Below are 15,666 nucleotides of genomic sequence, written 5' to 3'. Positions count from 1 at the left end.
TTTAAGTCCAGAGCCCGTTAATGCCTTGAAAGTGAATCTTCAGTTATTTCTAACAATATGCTTCCAGGTGATGGCCTAAAACGTGGTTTGTGACCACCATCGGATGCCATGATCGCTGCCTTTTAAACCAACAATGGCAGCAGGTGCTCTGAGCAAAGGGTTCTATTTGCCTGAATCCCCTTGCTCTTCCTGCTCTCTGCTGCAGCCTGGTTCAGGACTGGGCTTTGAGATACTTGATATCTTGTTTTGTTGCATGATTTCTTTCTTTCTTTCTTTCTTTTTTTTTTTTTTTTTTTAAGAATTGTGAATGTTTTTACTGAGTCCCTTATCCATCACCTAGTAATGGGAACTAGATGATTCTTCAGACCCATTTATCTGACCAAGAAAAGTGAAGATTGGGGATTTTGATGTCTTTTTCTGGGGTCACCAAACTTCTAAGAAGTAGCACTGAGTTTTGATAAAGAAAAATTATCTTCAGTCCTAATGCTGTCCTCAATCCAAGGGTACTGCTTGAAGGAGATGCTCAAAGGCAATATCAAGGTCTCTCTGTACTTCTCCAAGAGGGAAGCCTTCTGTCTGCCAGGCAGCTGAGGTACAGGGCCTTGCACTATCCTCCCTGCTGACTTTGATTGTGTTCTGAAGTCCTTGTTCTTTCTTTTCAAAGGAAAGGGAAACCCTAAACGAAGAATTACAGGAACTGAAGAAAGAGAATAAGCTTTTGAAGGAAAAAAATGCTCTTGCGATGAAGAAGAAAGAGCATTATGAATGTGAAATACAACGCCTTAACAAGGTACCGAGCAGGTCCCCAAGGTAGAGACCAGAGCTCCCTGGGGGGCGGGCACAGTCCTGCTACTGATACTGACAGTATCCAGTACTGGTCGTATCCAAGCCAGCTGCCACATGGCCCCCGCCTCGGTTGGGTACAGGGCACACCAGCTTTACCAGCACAGCTGTGGCTCAGCCCCACCTGGTCAGGAGGCTTTGGGATTCTGTGTCTCTACAGAGGGCATGGCAAGAGAATGGAAGCTGCAGAGGCAGTGAGAACACACACACATCTTTCTTTCCTCCTCCTCCTCCTCCTCCTTCCTCCTTCAATCTGCAGAGCCATATAAAGCAGGTGCATGCTTGTGAACACTCACCTTTCAGCAACCACAGGAGCTTCCTGAGGAAGTGGGCAGGTCTTTAAGACAGATGCTGTGGAGTTCAGCGTGGTGCACGCGTAGAAGTAAGCTGAATGCCAAGCCCAAGGTCAATAGCAAGGTTAAGGCCCAGCTCACCTCTCAGAGAGGAAGGGCAGAAGTCAGGGCTGCCTGGAAAATGCCAGGGATCCAGTACCCGAGCTCCATCTTAGTCTTCAAAGGAGCAGTTGTGCATTGCTCAGAGGATGAGGAGGAGTGTGAGTGTGTGTGTGTGTGTGTGTGTGTGTGTGTGTGTTCCATGCACCAATTCTTAATTTCCTGGGGGAAGAGAAATATATAAATTTCAGGGAAATTTTCATTTGAAGGTAAACAAAAAACTGGGCACAGGGAAATAAACACCTTAGATCTTGGAGCCACTGAGAATCCTGTTCTTTTGCTCAAGTTTATGTGTTGCACTTCATTTTTTAATCTGTATTTATAGCTAGCAGAACTTTTTTAAAAAATTAGAAAATTAGTGGTTTGATAGTTTTGGTGGTTATAATCATAGGATCTCAACAAGAAAATTTAATCTGAGTAAGACTCATGTCTTTGTACAAATGTCGCCTCCTCGGGGACCTTTCAGCTGTGCTAGGAGTTTCCCTGGTGGGCACGGGATTTGTCCTGGAGCCTGCTGCTGCCTGGCACAGCTCGCGCTGCCTCTGTGTCCCTGTGTCTGCTCTGCCTGCCGCTCTGGAGCATGAGCTCAGTGAGGGTAGAATTCCTGCAGGCTGGACATCCATCCGTTGGCACAGCAGGCACAGTGGCAGAGCCACACACACCTAGAGGCCCACGTGTACATCTCATTTCGCCTAAAATCACAAGAAAAAGTCAACTTTCAGGTGAAAACTTGCTTCACACAATAGTACACCCATCTCTCCCACAGTGCAGTTGTGAGTACTGTCTCAGAGTGCATTTCTGTGGAGGGGGCTCGCCAAGGCAGCAGTCAGGCGGGACCCTTTGGTCTCTGCCACGACCCGAGTGCCAAGGACAGGACTTGCCCCCAGAAAGTTCATAAAGTATGTGCCGAGTGGCGAATGCGTGAATGGATGGATCAACAAATTTAATTCACTAGAACACGACGTATTCAGTAGCCAGTTTTGGACCTGAGATTTACCATTTAGTAAGCATAATACATCAGTGTGATGTACAATACCTTACTCATGGGTAGTGAGGAAAAGTGAAGGGTCCTTAAAGGCAGAAAAGATGTCCTTGCGCACGTCTGTGCCTGGAGCACCACTTGTACAAAGTGATGGTCTTGGGGAGATTTCTTCTCACTTAGCACAAGTGTCGGGGCAAATGAAATGTAGGACATTATGTTATTCCATTTTACAATGGGTCTTCTCTTTTTCCTACTGCGGGAAGTAGGGGAAGTAGAAGCCACTGGACATGTTGATTGGGGGGACCGGGGACCGAGGACCGTCTCAGTGGAGCCGGGGTCTCCCTGTTTCATGACTTGCCCCCACTCAGCAGACGCTGCTGACAGGTCACCTGAGCCACTCACAGGGCTGTCAGAAGTTCCGTCACTGTGGGTACTCAATTCAGGTGACTCGCTTTGAATACCCCAGGGCTTTGTCCTTACCAAGTTCCTACAGGGGGGTCAGGGAGTGAGAAGCCCTGCTGAAGCTGGTCGTCCAGGGCCACCTGCGGGCTCATTGAGCCATCCCTTATCTCGCCATTGGGGTGGGCAGGTTTCCCGGCACCTCACTTCTGATAGTAAGCTCCTGTCCCAGAATAGGTTGTGGGGTTTATTCGAGGAAGCCGGAAAACCCAAGATGGCATATATGTCTCCTGGACTCACCTTTCATTTATGACTCATTTGAAAATTTCTAAAATCCCAAGTAGCATGAAAGGTAGGAAAACCTGGGAATTCAAACAACGAGGTCTGCCAGGCACCCAGTCGGGTAGATGGTGAGCGGTCCTGTTGGCTGCCGCTGTCACGGGGTGTCCCGCACTCCGGAGTTTGTGTGCTACCTTCCACATCACTTAGAAGGTCTACTTATTCTGAAATCCCCCAGAACTACGTGTTTTATACAGACTCTGACGGGGCTGCGGGTGCAGCTTGGGATAGAGTCTGATACCCAACACACACACACACACACAAATCTGACAAAACATAAATTATTGGAGAACTTGTTGTTTCCGCAATTTCTTCCCTGAGAAGAAGAGCAGTTCTTGTTTCTCTTAGAACTTCCTGAAAAGCCACGTTCGTGTCAGGCTGGATGGCATCTGAGCTACTGAGACATCTGTTAGGGAACTCGGGTTGGACAGGGGATGCGAGGCCACAGGCTTGCCCTTCCTTTGCTGGTTTTGCGACCCCGTGGGTGGGAGCACCCTTGTGTGAAGGACAGTGACCAGTGGTGTGTCCTGAGGGCCTCGAGGCGAGGCCTGTTCTGTCACAGTCCTGGGAACTCATCTCCGTGTGAACCTCGGGCCTTCAAGCTTGGAGGGGACACCTCCCTTTGACCTGAGAGAGGCACACCCCCGGGCTGCGGAGCTAGGGCGCGGTGTGGGTGGGACACAGCGTGGCCACCTCAGCAGTTCTCACCCCCTCCCCAGGACGCCTCAGCAGTTCTGACAGTGAACTGCCTGTGGCCAGGCTGGGCGAGGGGCTACAGGGGCTGCAAGTCCGCAGGGGCTGCCTTCCCTTGGGGTTCCTTCTCTTGTTGGGGACATGAGACGGTTACACAGAAGAATGTCCCCCCAAACGTCACCTGGGATGAGCCACACCAGCTTTTGAGAAGTGCAGATTCTGGGCTCTGGGCTCCCGGTTCAGAATCTCTAGGCAAGGCTCAGGGCTGGGCCTGTCGGGCCACCTCTGGCACCCGAGCTTTGAGTACCAGGGACAGGGTACACGGTGACTGAGGCCGAGAATTGGCAGAAAGGCTACAGACAAGTCTTCTATTCGTAGTTGGCCAGGGCGAGGGGCCCTTCACTGAGGCCCCCCAAGCAGCAGGGGGCGGACAGCCAGCAGCAGCTTTCCTGGGGAGCAGGCAGGCTCTGACCACGGACCCGTGGGCAGAAATCAGAAGGGGAAGCCGTAGGGGGAGGAGGGCTGCTGGGGGCGTGGAGGGACGGCCACCTCGGGGACTCCCAGGCTGCCAGGCTCATGCAGCTGTGTGCTTGCCTCGCCACAGGCTCTTCAGGACGTCTTGAAAATCGAGGGTGCTTCGTCTCCTGGGGACCGGCGGGGGATGTGCCCTGTGGAGTGCAGCCACGCGGCCACGAGAACGGAAGTGGAAGTTCTCAAGCAGCAGGTGAGAGGTCGGAGCGGACAGTCCTGGGGCCAGGCAGGGCCTGTGGCCAGTGCACTCCTGCTGTTCACAGCGGCCACCCAGTCTCACACTTGCTTTAATTAGAAGTACTGGTTTCAAAGTTTCCAGGCAGAATGGAGTTCAGCTGGGTCACAGTGTGGTTCATAAAGTGGGAACCAAGTCTCTGTGGGTTACGGGTCACCCAAGGTCACACCGTGAAGAGACGATTGAGATTCTGTGAGCCCTGGGTCCACGGAGTTCCCTGCAGGCGTGGTTGATTCTGGAAACACTGCTCACCCAAGATCTCACCTTTTCAGAAAATGGGAGCCGCCAGGCTATGATCCTGCAGCTCCTGGCCTCCTGCCCTTGAACATCACGGGCAGTTTTCAAAGAATCCGTGGTTCTGGTTGTAGTCACAGAAGAGTCAGGTCTGCTACCCTACTCAGGGCTGGTGCCCCCAGCCACTCCTCTCCCTCACTGCGGCCACGTGGACGGCGAGAGCAAGGATGCCCTCGAGGGCGCTGGTGGCCGAGCATGGGGGAGGCAGCACTGGCCAAGCTGCGTGTGTCTGAGCTCAGTCCAGCAGGCTAGTGTCCGCCTCGCTGAAGGGCCAGCTGTGCCTGTCAAGTTTCTCCTCCTGTGAGAGGCTAAGTAGCAGTGAGTAAGGGGACTCGCCGGAATCCCAGCTCGTGCCCTCAAGAACCTATTATCAGCGGGAGACCGAGGCCTGGGGTGAAGGCTGGAAATCAGTTCTATCTTTTAGAGGCCCCTGGACATGTTCATTGACCAGTTTGCTCTGAGTATGTGCCAATTACAAGGAGTCTCAATGTGCCCACATGGGAAAGCTGAGCCATGGGGTTATTCACTTACCGTCATTACCTGAAAGGAGTAGCTGGATGTAAAATCCAGAGCTCTTGGTGGAAAGATGGGTCTTCTCTTTCCAGATTATCTCATAGGATAATCTGCCTGTTACACTCGGGATCATGCCTATGGCTTAAAAATTGATCCATAGAAAGCGAGGGTGACATTCAGTTTGTTGAAGTCCTGTCCAGGTGGCAGCCCAGGCAGGGTTCCGGGGCAGGTACTGCCTGTGTTCAGGCCCTGGACCATCCTGGAGCTCACCAACTAAGCACACTGCAGGCCAGAGGGCACCTGGCACGTGGGCTGCAGCGGGGTCAGCCAGTGTGGGATGCAGGCCTGACAGGCGTTCTTTTCATGTGCGCTGAACAGTGGAGCGACGCCCATCCCTTCGTTGGCACTAGGGAGAGTGTGTGATGTTCTGCACATACATTTTGACCAAACCCACTTCTAAGTCAGCACCTATGACTGCAACCCCACCAAGCGCCACACGGGGCAGTCGAGGTTTCAGATCCACAGAGAATCTGAGTCAGAACTGAAGTGACGGCACTGCTAGCTAGAATGTTCAGTTCTCTTTACACGGGCTTATCCCATTCAAAACACCCCAGTAACTGCTCTGTCTGCCTAGAACTGAGCCTCAGCTCTTGACTAAAAAATAAATAAAAATGTCGCTTGGCTGGATGTAGTTTCCTTGCAATGGGGCTGATGAATAAGGATTTAAAAATGAAATCTATGTGTATATATTTGTGTGCGCATGTATGTACACATGTGCATGTGTGTGCATGCTATGTATGTGTGTGTGCATGTGTGCATATATGTATGTGTACATGTATGTGCAGTTTTTCTGTGCATACATGCTTGTGCCTGTGTGTATATGCTTGCATGTGTGTACATGCATATTGTATGTGTCTGCATTTTGCATGTGTGCACGTGTACATGTAAGCACATGTGTATGTTATGTGTGCATGTGTGTGGTGTGCGCACTTACGTACACATATATGTGTTTGCCTGTATATATGTACATGCATGTACACGCATATGTTATCTATGTGCATGTTTGTGTGCATGCATGACATATGTGAGTGCATGTATACATGTGTGTCTTGTGTATATATTTGCATGTGTATGCATACATGTATGTGTGTGTGCATACTGTATGTTCATGTATATATTGTGTGCTGTGTATATTTGCATGTATACATGTGTGCATGTGTGTGCATGTGTACACACGTGTATGTGCATGTGTGTGCACGTGTGTGTGTGTCTGCATTTGCATATGCATCTCCACCAGAATCTACGTGCAGTGCTGGATCTCCCCTCCTGCCTGCTGGCTTTCATCTGACTGCTTTAGATGGCTGCACCTCTGGTTGGAATCTGAAGGTACCATGTCCAGCTCAGAGGTTTCCATGTAGAAGTGATTTAAACCTCAGTCTTAGAAGAATTCTTTTGCTTCATTCTCTACCTTTCATTTATTTTTATAGCCTCACATGTTTGTCTCCAAGCTACCAGACAACATCACGCCAGTTTTTTAAAAAAGGATTAATTCATTTGCTTGATTACTTTTCTGGAATATTTGGAATATCTCTTATGAAGTGTTGCAATAAAATCTTACATATTTCTTTTTTATCATCTACCTCTAAAACTGCTTACAAGGACGAACCTTGAGGCTGCCTCTCAACAGGCACACTTTCCACATTTGTCCGCCTTTGCTTCTGTGTTCACTGTTGGCATGTCAGTCCTTAGTGGCTTCACTGAACAGCCCTTGTCAGCAAACTGACTTTGAGAACTTCAGGCTTGAGCCCTGTGCAGGCGTTGGCTTGCTCCAGTGGTGACACTTAAAGCCAGCCAGGCTTCCAGCACAGCAGAGCACCCGGCAGAAGTGTGGGCACAGGAGTTTTAAGGAATTTACACTTTGTCCCTTCTGAATTCTTGATGCACACCCAAGAAGGAAAAATCCGAGGACTTCCACTCTAGGAGTGAAGGATGAATTGCGGCCCTGTGCCTTTCCCCACCCCACCCTGAAGAGGGGTCAGGAGCAGAGGGTGGGCGTGCCCGACTGCAGAAGCCCAGCAGGCACCTGGGAAGAGATGGCTTGAATGGCCAAAGAGCACAGAAGAATGACAGTCACAGCACCCACGTGTCTTTCAGGTACAAATATATGAAGAAGACTTCAGAAAGGAGCGATCGGATCGGGAAAGGCTCAGTCGAGAGAAAGAAGAGCTGCGGCGGGCTCATCAAGCTTCCCGGGCCCAGCTGACCAGGCTGAGTTCCCAGGTACACACCCAACGAGGCCTGTGCCAAGCACACGTGTTTCATTTTTATTTTCTCATTTAAAAAGTATTCAAGCCTTTTGAATTCTGTCGGTTGACATTGGGTTCTTGAGAGGCCACACCTGGGATGAAGTCACTCTTAACGACCTTGCAAGCAGATGAAAATGTCTGAAATCTCTTTTAACTTGAGTATGTTGAGGAATGACCCCAGAAACTGGATTCCAAAGTCTTTTATAAAATACAGTTCTTGTGATCTTTTCCCCATAATATTTATCTTGGGAGAATGGGAGTTGAACTACCTTCTACTCAAATATAGTGAAGTGGTTTCTAAATTCCTGTCGCTTTCTTTGAAGGGCTGTGTTGGAATGTCCCTGCCCTCTAAAAACATGCCGTGCACATGTCTGCTGAGACCCAGGGCCCTGGTCACTGGGCCCCAGAGGGAATGTGACTAGAGTCCTTTCCAGGAAGCCATTTATGGACTAGACTGTATTGACTGTAAGTGAACTAAAATTAGGTGTAACAGGAGAAAAAGTAGACTCGGACATTGCCGCGAGGGTGAGCACTGATGTTAAGGAGGGAGAGTGTAGCCAACGCGATTTTGAAATAACCACATGCTTTTGATTTGCAAAACCCTGCCGTGGTTTCAGTAAAGGGGAAATGGGGCAGGCCTGCTAGCTGCCGACTTCCAGTCTCTGAAGGTCTCCAAGCCCTCAGTGGTCCTCTTCTGCCCAATGCAACGTGGACAGTGAACGGCATCTGATTTCTTCTCTCATATTTTTTCAAGGATTAACTTGAAATTCTTAATTTTATGTGGAAAATTATTTGGTAGAACCATTTCCTAAAAAATTAAAAGGAATAAAATTAAGGAATTATAAAGGAAATTAGTAGGATTAAAAGTATAATTCTTTAATTTTCTGAAAGTAATCCATGAAACCCAACAAATAATTTATACAACAATGGGTGAAGAAGTTCTGATTATACTGGGTGAAGAATTCCTCTTTCAATCTTTATTTCTTACAAACAAAGCCCCCTTGATTTCTTTGTTAGTGCACAAATTGCTTTATTCCTGGTATGTTTCAATTTTATTTATTCTATTTTATTAAGTTCAGAGTGATTCCTCTGCACCAAACCCCAGAAAGTTCAGAGTGGCAATAAATTGGTGCCTAAGATGGGCAATGTACTTTCCATTTTAGAACTTTCAGTTCAACCAGGAACATAGTCCATCTACTTAACATTTTAGAACATAGTCCACACGCAGTTCTGGTGCCTGTGCATCTATAAAAAGCAATTTTGACCAGCATCAGCAAAATAAATATATTGTCCAAGTAGTATGCTATAATTGTGTTTATGAGCTAAGGAACAATCTTGAAACTGATACGTTAAAACTATCAAAATTTTCTTTTAAAATAATGATAGCCCAATCGTTTTTTTTTTTTTTTTTAAGTCTCATTCAGCCAGGTGTGGTGGTGAGGCTGAGGCAGGAGGATTCCAAGTTTGCAGCCAGTCTCAGCAATTTAGTGAGACCCTGTCTCAAATAAAAAATAAAAAGGGTTGGGGATGTAGCTCAGTGGTAGAGCACCCCTGGGTTGCATCCCCGGTACAAGAAATAAAAAGTCTCATTCACTGTGGTTAAACAATGATAGAACTCGATAAGACACAGGGAAGGATTTGATGACGATGTTAAGAGGATCGGCAGCAGGTTAAATGCCGCAGTGCAATGAAGGGAAACCTTGGCTGAGTAGGATGTGATCTGAGTAGGACTTTAAACAGAGACCTCAGATCAAATCCTTCAGGCACTGGCCACGTACCAGAGTGCCCCCCGGCTGCCACTGAGGGGTCTGGAGCCAGCCACCGTGGTGCAGAGGCTGTGTGGGGCAGGAGCCAGGCCCTGAATGCCGGCTGAACAATGCCAGTTTCATTCAGTGAGCCAGACGCTGCTACATCTAGGTCTGCACAGGTCAGCCGAGACTGAGAACCAGGGGGCCTCCACAAACTGGAAAACACTTTAAAACTCCCCAGCTTCCTCGCTTTCCCCTGGGGATTTCAGGACAGAGGAGACGCACGCCTGAAACCCAAGCACAGCTCTTTGCTGGCTCAGCCGCTCCCTGTGCCCTGCACTGGCCGGTCCCAGGTTCCCCTACGGCCCGAGCTCCTCCTGATAACCAACTGCCTGTGTTTTCTCTGTAGATCAAAGTTTGTCAGATGGAGAAAGAAAAACTAGAAAAACAACTAAAACAGGTATGTGGCTGCTGCCCTGCCCTGGGAACAGTGAAATGGCAACTTTAAATTCCACTCAGTTACTCCTGGGCACAGCTGGGCTTGCTCATGGGCAGACAGTGCGCAGGGACCACCAGCCTTTCAGCCCAGCATTCCTGAAAAAGATGCTTCTCAGAGCACATTACCAGTAGTGCCAGCCTCCGTCACCAGCAGTGCCAGCCTCCGTCACCAGGAGTGCCAGCCTCCGTCACCAGCAGTGCCAGCCTCCGTCACCAGGAGTGCCAGCCTCTGTCACCAGCAGTGCCAGCCTCCATGTGTTTCTGTTAGAACGAGGATTCCTCCCCAGGCCCACCACACCTGGGAAACGCGTGCTCGTGGCCTTTCCTGCAGTTGCTCACACCTCTTGTGGTGGGAAACCTGAAATACAAAGGCTTTTGTTCTCTCTAGACAGGGAAGGTCGTCCTGGGCCTGAGTCCTTCTAGGTCCATGCTCTAGTAGCCTTCCACACTGACTCTTTTCCTCTCAGTTCCTGATGCTGCCTGCAGTTGAGGGACCTTTTCCCCCGGGTCAGGGCGGGCTGGTCTTCACGGAGGTCTCTGTGAAGACCACCCAGAAGCAGCGTCCCCTGTGTGCGCTTCCCCAGGGCTCCTAATTTCTCCGAGATGGAGGAGTAATTGTAGTGTCACCTCAGGGAAGACTTAGCTAGCAAGGAGCCTCGTCCTGTGAGTCCCAAGTCCTCGTCGACCTACTCGCTGCTCTGGGTCTTAATTATGACAGATGGGGCTGCACCTTAAGACTGACCATCCCTGTTGTAGAGAGCACATGTTAATACCCCATTCCACCCCTCCCAGTAGACCAATGGCTTTGTCTCCCCAGATACATTTCCCGGCCTGCACCTGTGGCTTGGCTTTCCACCTGCGGGACCCGGGGGTGCCAGCAGGCCCACGCACCACGCAGGACCAGTGGGAGCATCCAGTAAGTAAGAGGTCCTACTTCAACAAATCATGACAGCGTCCTCTTCTGGTAGAGACCAGGTGTGTCTCTGGAATTGGGGCATATCGTGTCTCCTGCAGAAGGAGGCTCTACTGCACCTCAGCCTCCACTGGCCAAGTTCCACAGGTGCATGGACACAGTAGTGATTCTTTGGGCTCTGAATCCTCAGGACACATAGATATGAAAAAGTAATCACAAGATTTCCAATTGAGCCACAATTCCTTGAGCAAACATAGCCTGTTATAGGGGCCACTTTCAACCACCTACCCAACGCCACAGGGGGCTTCTGTGTATATAGAATAGCAAAGTCGATGGAGCAAAAACTGAAGAAAGAAAACAGAGGGACAGCTTCCAACTCGTGTTGAGCTACAGTGGCTGTCACCACATGTGTGCAGAATGGTTTTTGACGTTTTCCTGTGGAGGGGATTTTCTTGAATGATCCAGGAAGAGGTGATCCACTTCAGTTGTCCCCCGTGGCCGTGTGTGCCCAGCAAGATGAAGTGGACCTGGGTGGAGTTGATTGGCATGGTCCACCTGAGTGAGCCAGACTGCAGTGGCCCACCTTGTTCTTGGAGCGGTGCCCACTTCCCTGAAGGGAGGCCAGCCTCTGTTCTCCTCACAGAGCCTCCATCCAGGAAGGCTGCCACCTGCTCTGCTCTCTGTGTGCCCAGACACTCTCCCCACCCCTTGGCTTCGATCAACTCTGTTTCTAATTATGCCAAAGTCTGAGACTTTTATTGGCATTTTCTCAGCACAGCCCTTACCAAAAGCATGTTCCCCACCTTCCTGAAAGGGTCCTGCCTGTCCTCTCCCAGGGGACAACAGGCTCCTCTTCCAAGGGGTGAGACTGTGACCCCTGGGGGGCGGGCAGACGTCAGGGCTCAGAGCACCTCTCCCTCGGTGGCCTGGCGTGGTGCAGCCTGAGGGGAACTTGGTCCTTTGCCCGTGGAGGCCGCGGCTGCTTCTGTCCACTGCCTGTCCCTGTCGTGTTCTCTTCATTACCCGGGTTCTTAGTCGTCAGCGCTCGTTCCTGATCACCTGTCAGGGATGTAGAAGTAAACCACGACTGTGGGAATCAGAAGGAGACGGAACCTGTAGGGGTTGGGAAATGTTCTCGTGACAGACGGACTAACTGTAGAACCAAGGGTCCTGCACGTTGACCTGGGAGCAGAGAGGGGCTTCTGTCCCATCCTCCTTAATGGAAAGAAAGCTGAGGCTCCCAGGCTCCCCCGTCGGTCAGAAGAGGCACGCAGCAGCAGGCCCAGCTCTTGTGGGGACAGGGTCCTCTGTGTGACGCCTTCCCCGCCAAGCAGTGTTCCACCGAACAGATCTCTGCACGAGGAAACCCTGTTGATTTTAAAGGAGTACCCCTGTCCGCTCACTGTGAGCTGCGCTGAGCCACGTGCCTTGCTGTGGTGGGGTTGCAGCGTGTCTACCTTCTTGGGGCACCTTGCCTGGCGTGTAAAACGGGGAACACGTCACTAACCCTAACCCTGTTCTTGAGACTCTAAGAGTAAGCGAGGGGATCAAAGACAGAGGTGATCTCGTTTCCTCTCCCTGCTCGTTCCTGGGCCAGAGGCACCGGGGCCAGGTGGGGGAGCAGGTGAAGCAGGCCAGGCCCGGCGGTGGGGTCCCTTAGCTGAAGTCTCAGGCCACCTTCAGTGGACTGGCAGCCTGTGAATGGCCCCCACTGGGGACCATTAAAAAGTTCCCATTAAGTATTTTTAGCACATAAGTAAACAACTGGAGCCCAGCCTGTGGTCTCTTGTGCCACGGGGTGTCGGGGTAGGAGAGTGTTGGGAGCAGGAACACAGGCCGGGCAGATGAAGCCCAGCCTTCCGTTCCCAGGGCTGGGAACGACCACGGTCCACCAGGTCCACAGCTTTTTGTTCCTTCAGTTGATTCGTTTGATGCGCCCCTGATAGTCGATGTCTAGCCGCTCTCCCTGGTGAGAACCTAGGCGAGAATTCCAAGAGAAACATCTCAACATCTTTGGTCTAAACCCTGAGAACGTAGAGAACAACTCCTGGAGGCACCCGTGCAGAGGGAGAGGCCTGCGCACTCCACCCTCCTGGCCTCTTCGGCTCTGCCCTCCACAGCACCTGGGAGCTCTGCCTTGAGCCACTAACAACTTTAAACTTGTGTTTTTATTCCTGGCCCTCTCATTGCTCCCAATGTGCGGGCTTTAAAAAGAGCATTTGTTGATGGTGAATCACGTTGTTTTGTTTATGGGCTACGGTGAGTTTTACCAAAGTGTTCACTTCTGCAGAGATCCAAGACTCAGCTGTTCCCCAACAAAAGAGGAAAACCCCAGAGTCATAGAAATTCTGGCCAAATGCAGAGCAGAATCAGGAGGGGCAGAACCAGTGGGCAGGGGAGGGAGGGGCCGGATGCGGCACGAGGGCAACTGGTCTGGGGGGAACCACGCGGGTGGGGCCTGCTGGACGAGGCACAGCATCCTGGGTGCTGCTGAAGTCCTGTTGCTGTAACGATGTTCTGTCGCTCCTCGCAGCCGGGCCCTCCAAGGTGTGCTCTGGACCTGCTTCCGCCAGACGGGCAGCACAACGACAACGGTGAGCCGGCCCCGTGCGGGCACCTGCAGTTCACACCCCAGGCCTCTGGCTGTCCATGCAGCCCGCAGCCCTCCTTCTTAACGAGTGTGCTGTGCTGATAGGACACCCGCTTCTGTTTCCTTTCACTATCTGACCACTGGCGAGTTCACCTTCTCATCTCTAGTAAATGCTTCCCGTTATATTTTTATCCCAGTATCTTCCGTTATTACTTCTCTTATGACCACCTAAAACAGTGGCTGTTTTCTTTACATGGAATGGGATAGAGGAAGCTCTGTGTATTTTTAAAGGGACAGTGGGTATCCATGCTGATTTCTGCAGTACCATTGGAACCTCTTCTAGCCTTCCTGGGCCTCGTGCAGGGACAGACGGAGAGCCCTGATCATGAATCAAGCTTAGAAACTGTAGAGCCCAGTCCTTCCTCCTACCTTGAAAGTACCCAGAGTTGCCCAGAGACGATTTAGAATGCTTGGTTTCAGCTCTGCCGGAACCTGGTGGCCCAGGACACCTGAGCTTGGCCTCCTGCCTGGGGCCGCTGCTCTGTCCCTCCTTCCCACCATGTGGGCTCTTGAGCGGGACTTGAGGACAGCCTAGCTGCACAGCCCAGCCTCCTCTCTGTGCCCCTCACCAGCTACAAGGAGCTCCCCTGGCACCCAGGGGTCCGCAGGGATGCCAGAGCTCCTTCTAGAGACAGGACGCAGGCACTGTGCAGACCCTGTGGCTGGAAGAGGGCAGGGCAGGGTCCCCTGAGGGGGCAGAGTCCACTGAGGGTCCCTGGCCAGGCTGAGGGGAGGAGTGCTGAGTACCATGTCGCATGGTCCTCTGGTCACAGTTCCCAGCTGAGCTCAGTTACTGTGTGTGGGTATTTTACAACACTGTAGAGACACATCGAAAGTCAACTCTGTTTCTGCTCCTGGTGGCCCAGGTGTTCCACGGTTGTGGCAGCAGAGCTCCAACCTCTGCCCTTGTCTTCACATGGCCACTGGCCTTGGGTATCTGTCAGGTCCTCTGCAGGGTCCCGACTGTCTTCCTAACCCTTACCAGGTCTCCGTATCTCTTCCTGAAGCCCAGTGCCTGCATCTCCGGGGCTTTCCCAGGGAGCCAGGGCCCCACTTTCCCAGGGCCACTTCACCCACACACATACCTTCCTTTGTCCAGAGTGATCTTTCTCTGGGGCGTGACCCAACTCTAGCAGCAATAGAAATGACTCACTTTCCTAGGGAAATGCCCAAGCCATCGCCGGAGGACGTCAGCACATTCCTTCTTAGGCATGAGCTGGGCCACCCAATGTCACAACCTGGTGAACATGTGCCAGTGCCAAAGAAGGCAGCTGGCACCTGCCTGGAATCCCAGTGTGCACAGGGAGCTCAGGAATGGAACCTCTGTCCCTCTTGCCCTCTCTCTGGCCATCCTGGAAATGCATGCTGGCCCGAAGCCAGAGGGGGGACAATGTGATTCTGAGTTTAACCTGAAACGTCTGCCTGCTGTTTTTTGTAGGTCTCTCCTCAGAAAAGAAGCCCCCCAAGTAGGAGCAGTCTTCTGCAGAGCACTGGAGCAGAGGGAACCCGGCCAGGGCGCTGGTTTGTGTCTTCTCCACTCCTGCAGCCCATCAGCTCCGTCACTCAGCCGGGTCCTGCTCCCACGGGCTCAGACAGAGGAAAAGTTTCTGGCCACCGAGATCCTGATGTGCTGGAGGGGCCAGTTTCTGAACAGCCCGATCCAGTTCCTCCAAAGGACAGCTGGAGCCGGCTGAGGTGCTGCTCCTTGAAGTGTCCGTCTGCACATGGCTGGGGCTTACAAAGACGACCGGCGTGTGGATACCCGCGCTCCTGGGAGGGGCTGGTGGCTGTGCCTCCACACTGTCCGTGTTTACCCAGGACCTTAGTTCTTCAGCCATGTGGTCAGATACTGTGCTCTGCAGCGCTGGCCTGAGAGACCTGGAAATTGGGTTGAGGAGGTGCACATACTTCTTTCAGTTGGGCAAGCGTTTCAGGCTGAATAAAATGGCAATCTTAAAACTATGTTTAAACTCATTTTTTATGATTAAAAGTTGTTGGGCTACATCATTGTTAGTTGAAAGAGATCATGAAACACACAGTCCTGAAGAGGAGGCATTGACTTTGCTGTGTTCATACACAGTTAGGCAGGAAGTCAGAAATACGCATTTGGGCGGTTTTTCCTTCCCATGGATTTGAGCAGTTATTAATGAAAAATAGAACTCTAATTTTGTGAACCAATTAAAATGAAAATGGAATGTCTCTAAATTTTTTGCAATTAAATTATAGAGTGAAAAGACATATCTAAAGAGGAAGCAGATTTAAAACTATTA

The 15,666-nt window shown here is 51.0% G+C and overlaps 1 protein-coding gene across 11 annotated transcripts in view; it reads left to right on the top strand.

Moving 5' to 3' along the window:
- The window catches only part of Tnip3 (TNFAIP3 interacting protein 3), a 72,704-nt gene extending 57,346 nt beyond the window's left edge, over window positions 1-15,358 (top strand). For 10 of the 11 annotated variants that reach the window (XM_048811979.1, XM_048811974.1, XM_048811976.1 and 7 more), the window contains 7 exons: window positions 665-790; window positions 4,313-4,432; window positions 7,436-7,561; window positions 9,745-9,795; window positions 10,651-10,749; window positions 13,280-13,340; window positions 14,835-15,358. In XM_048811979.1, coding sequence (XP_048667936.1) covers window positions 665-790; window positions 4,313-4,432; window positions 7,436-7,561; window positions 9,745-9,795; window positions 10,651-10,749; window positions 13,280-13,340; window positions 14,835-14,866 — 615 coding nt within the window. In that variant the 3' untranslated portion in view covers window positions 14,867-15,358. The remainder of the gene's footprint in view (window positions 1-664; window positions 791-4,312; window positions 4,433-7,435; window positions 7,562-9,744; window positions 9,796-10,650; window positions 10,750-13,279; window positions 13,341-14,834) is intronic. The other variant, XM_048811978.1, reaches the window with a different exon arrangement.
- The last annotated feature ends 308 nt before the right edge of the window (window positions 15,359-15,666 follow it).

This window comes from Marmota marmota, unplaced genomic scaffold (assembly GCF_001458135.2).
Source record: "Marmota marmota marmota unplaced genomic scaffold, marMar, whole genome shotgun sequence".
NCBI classification, from domain to species: domain Eukaryota; kingdom Metazoa; phylum Chordata; class Mammalia; order Rodentia; family Sciuridae; genus Marmota; species Marmota marmota.
The sequence above is the reverse complement of the archived record's forward strand: the minus strand, read 5'-3'. Positions and strand labels throughout refer to the sequence as shown.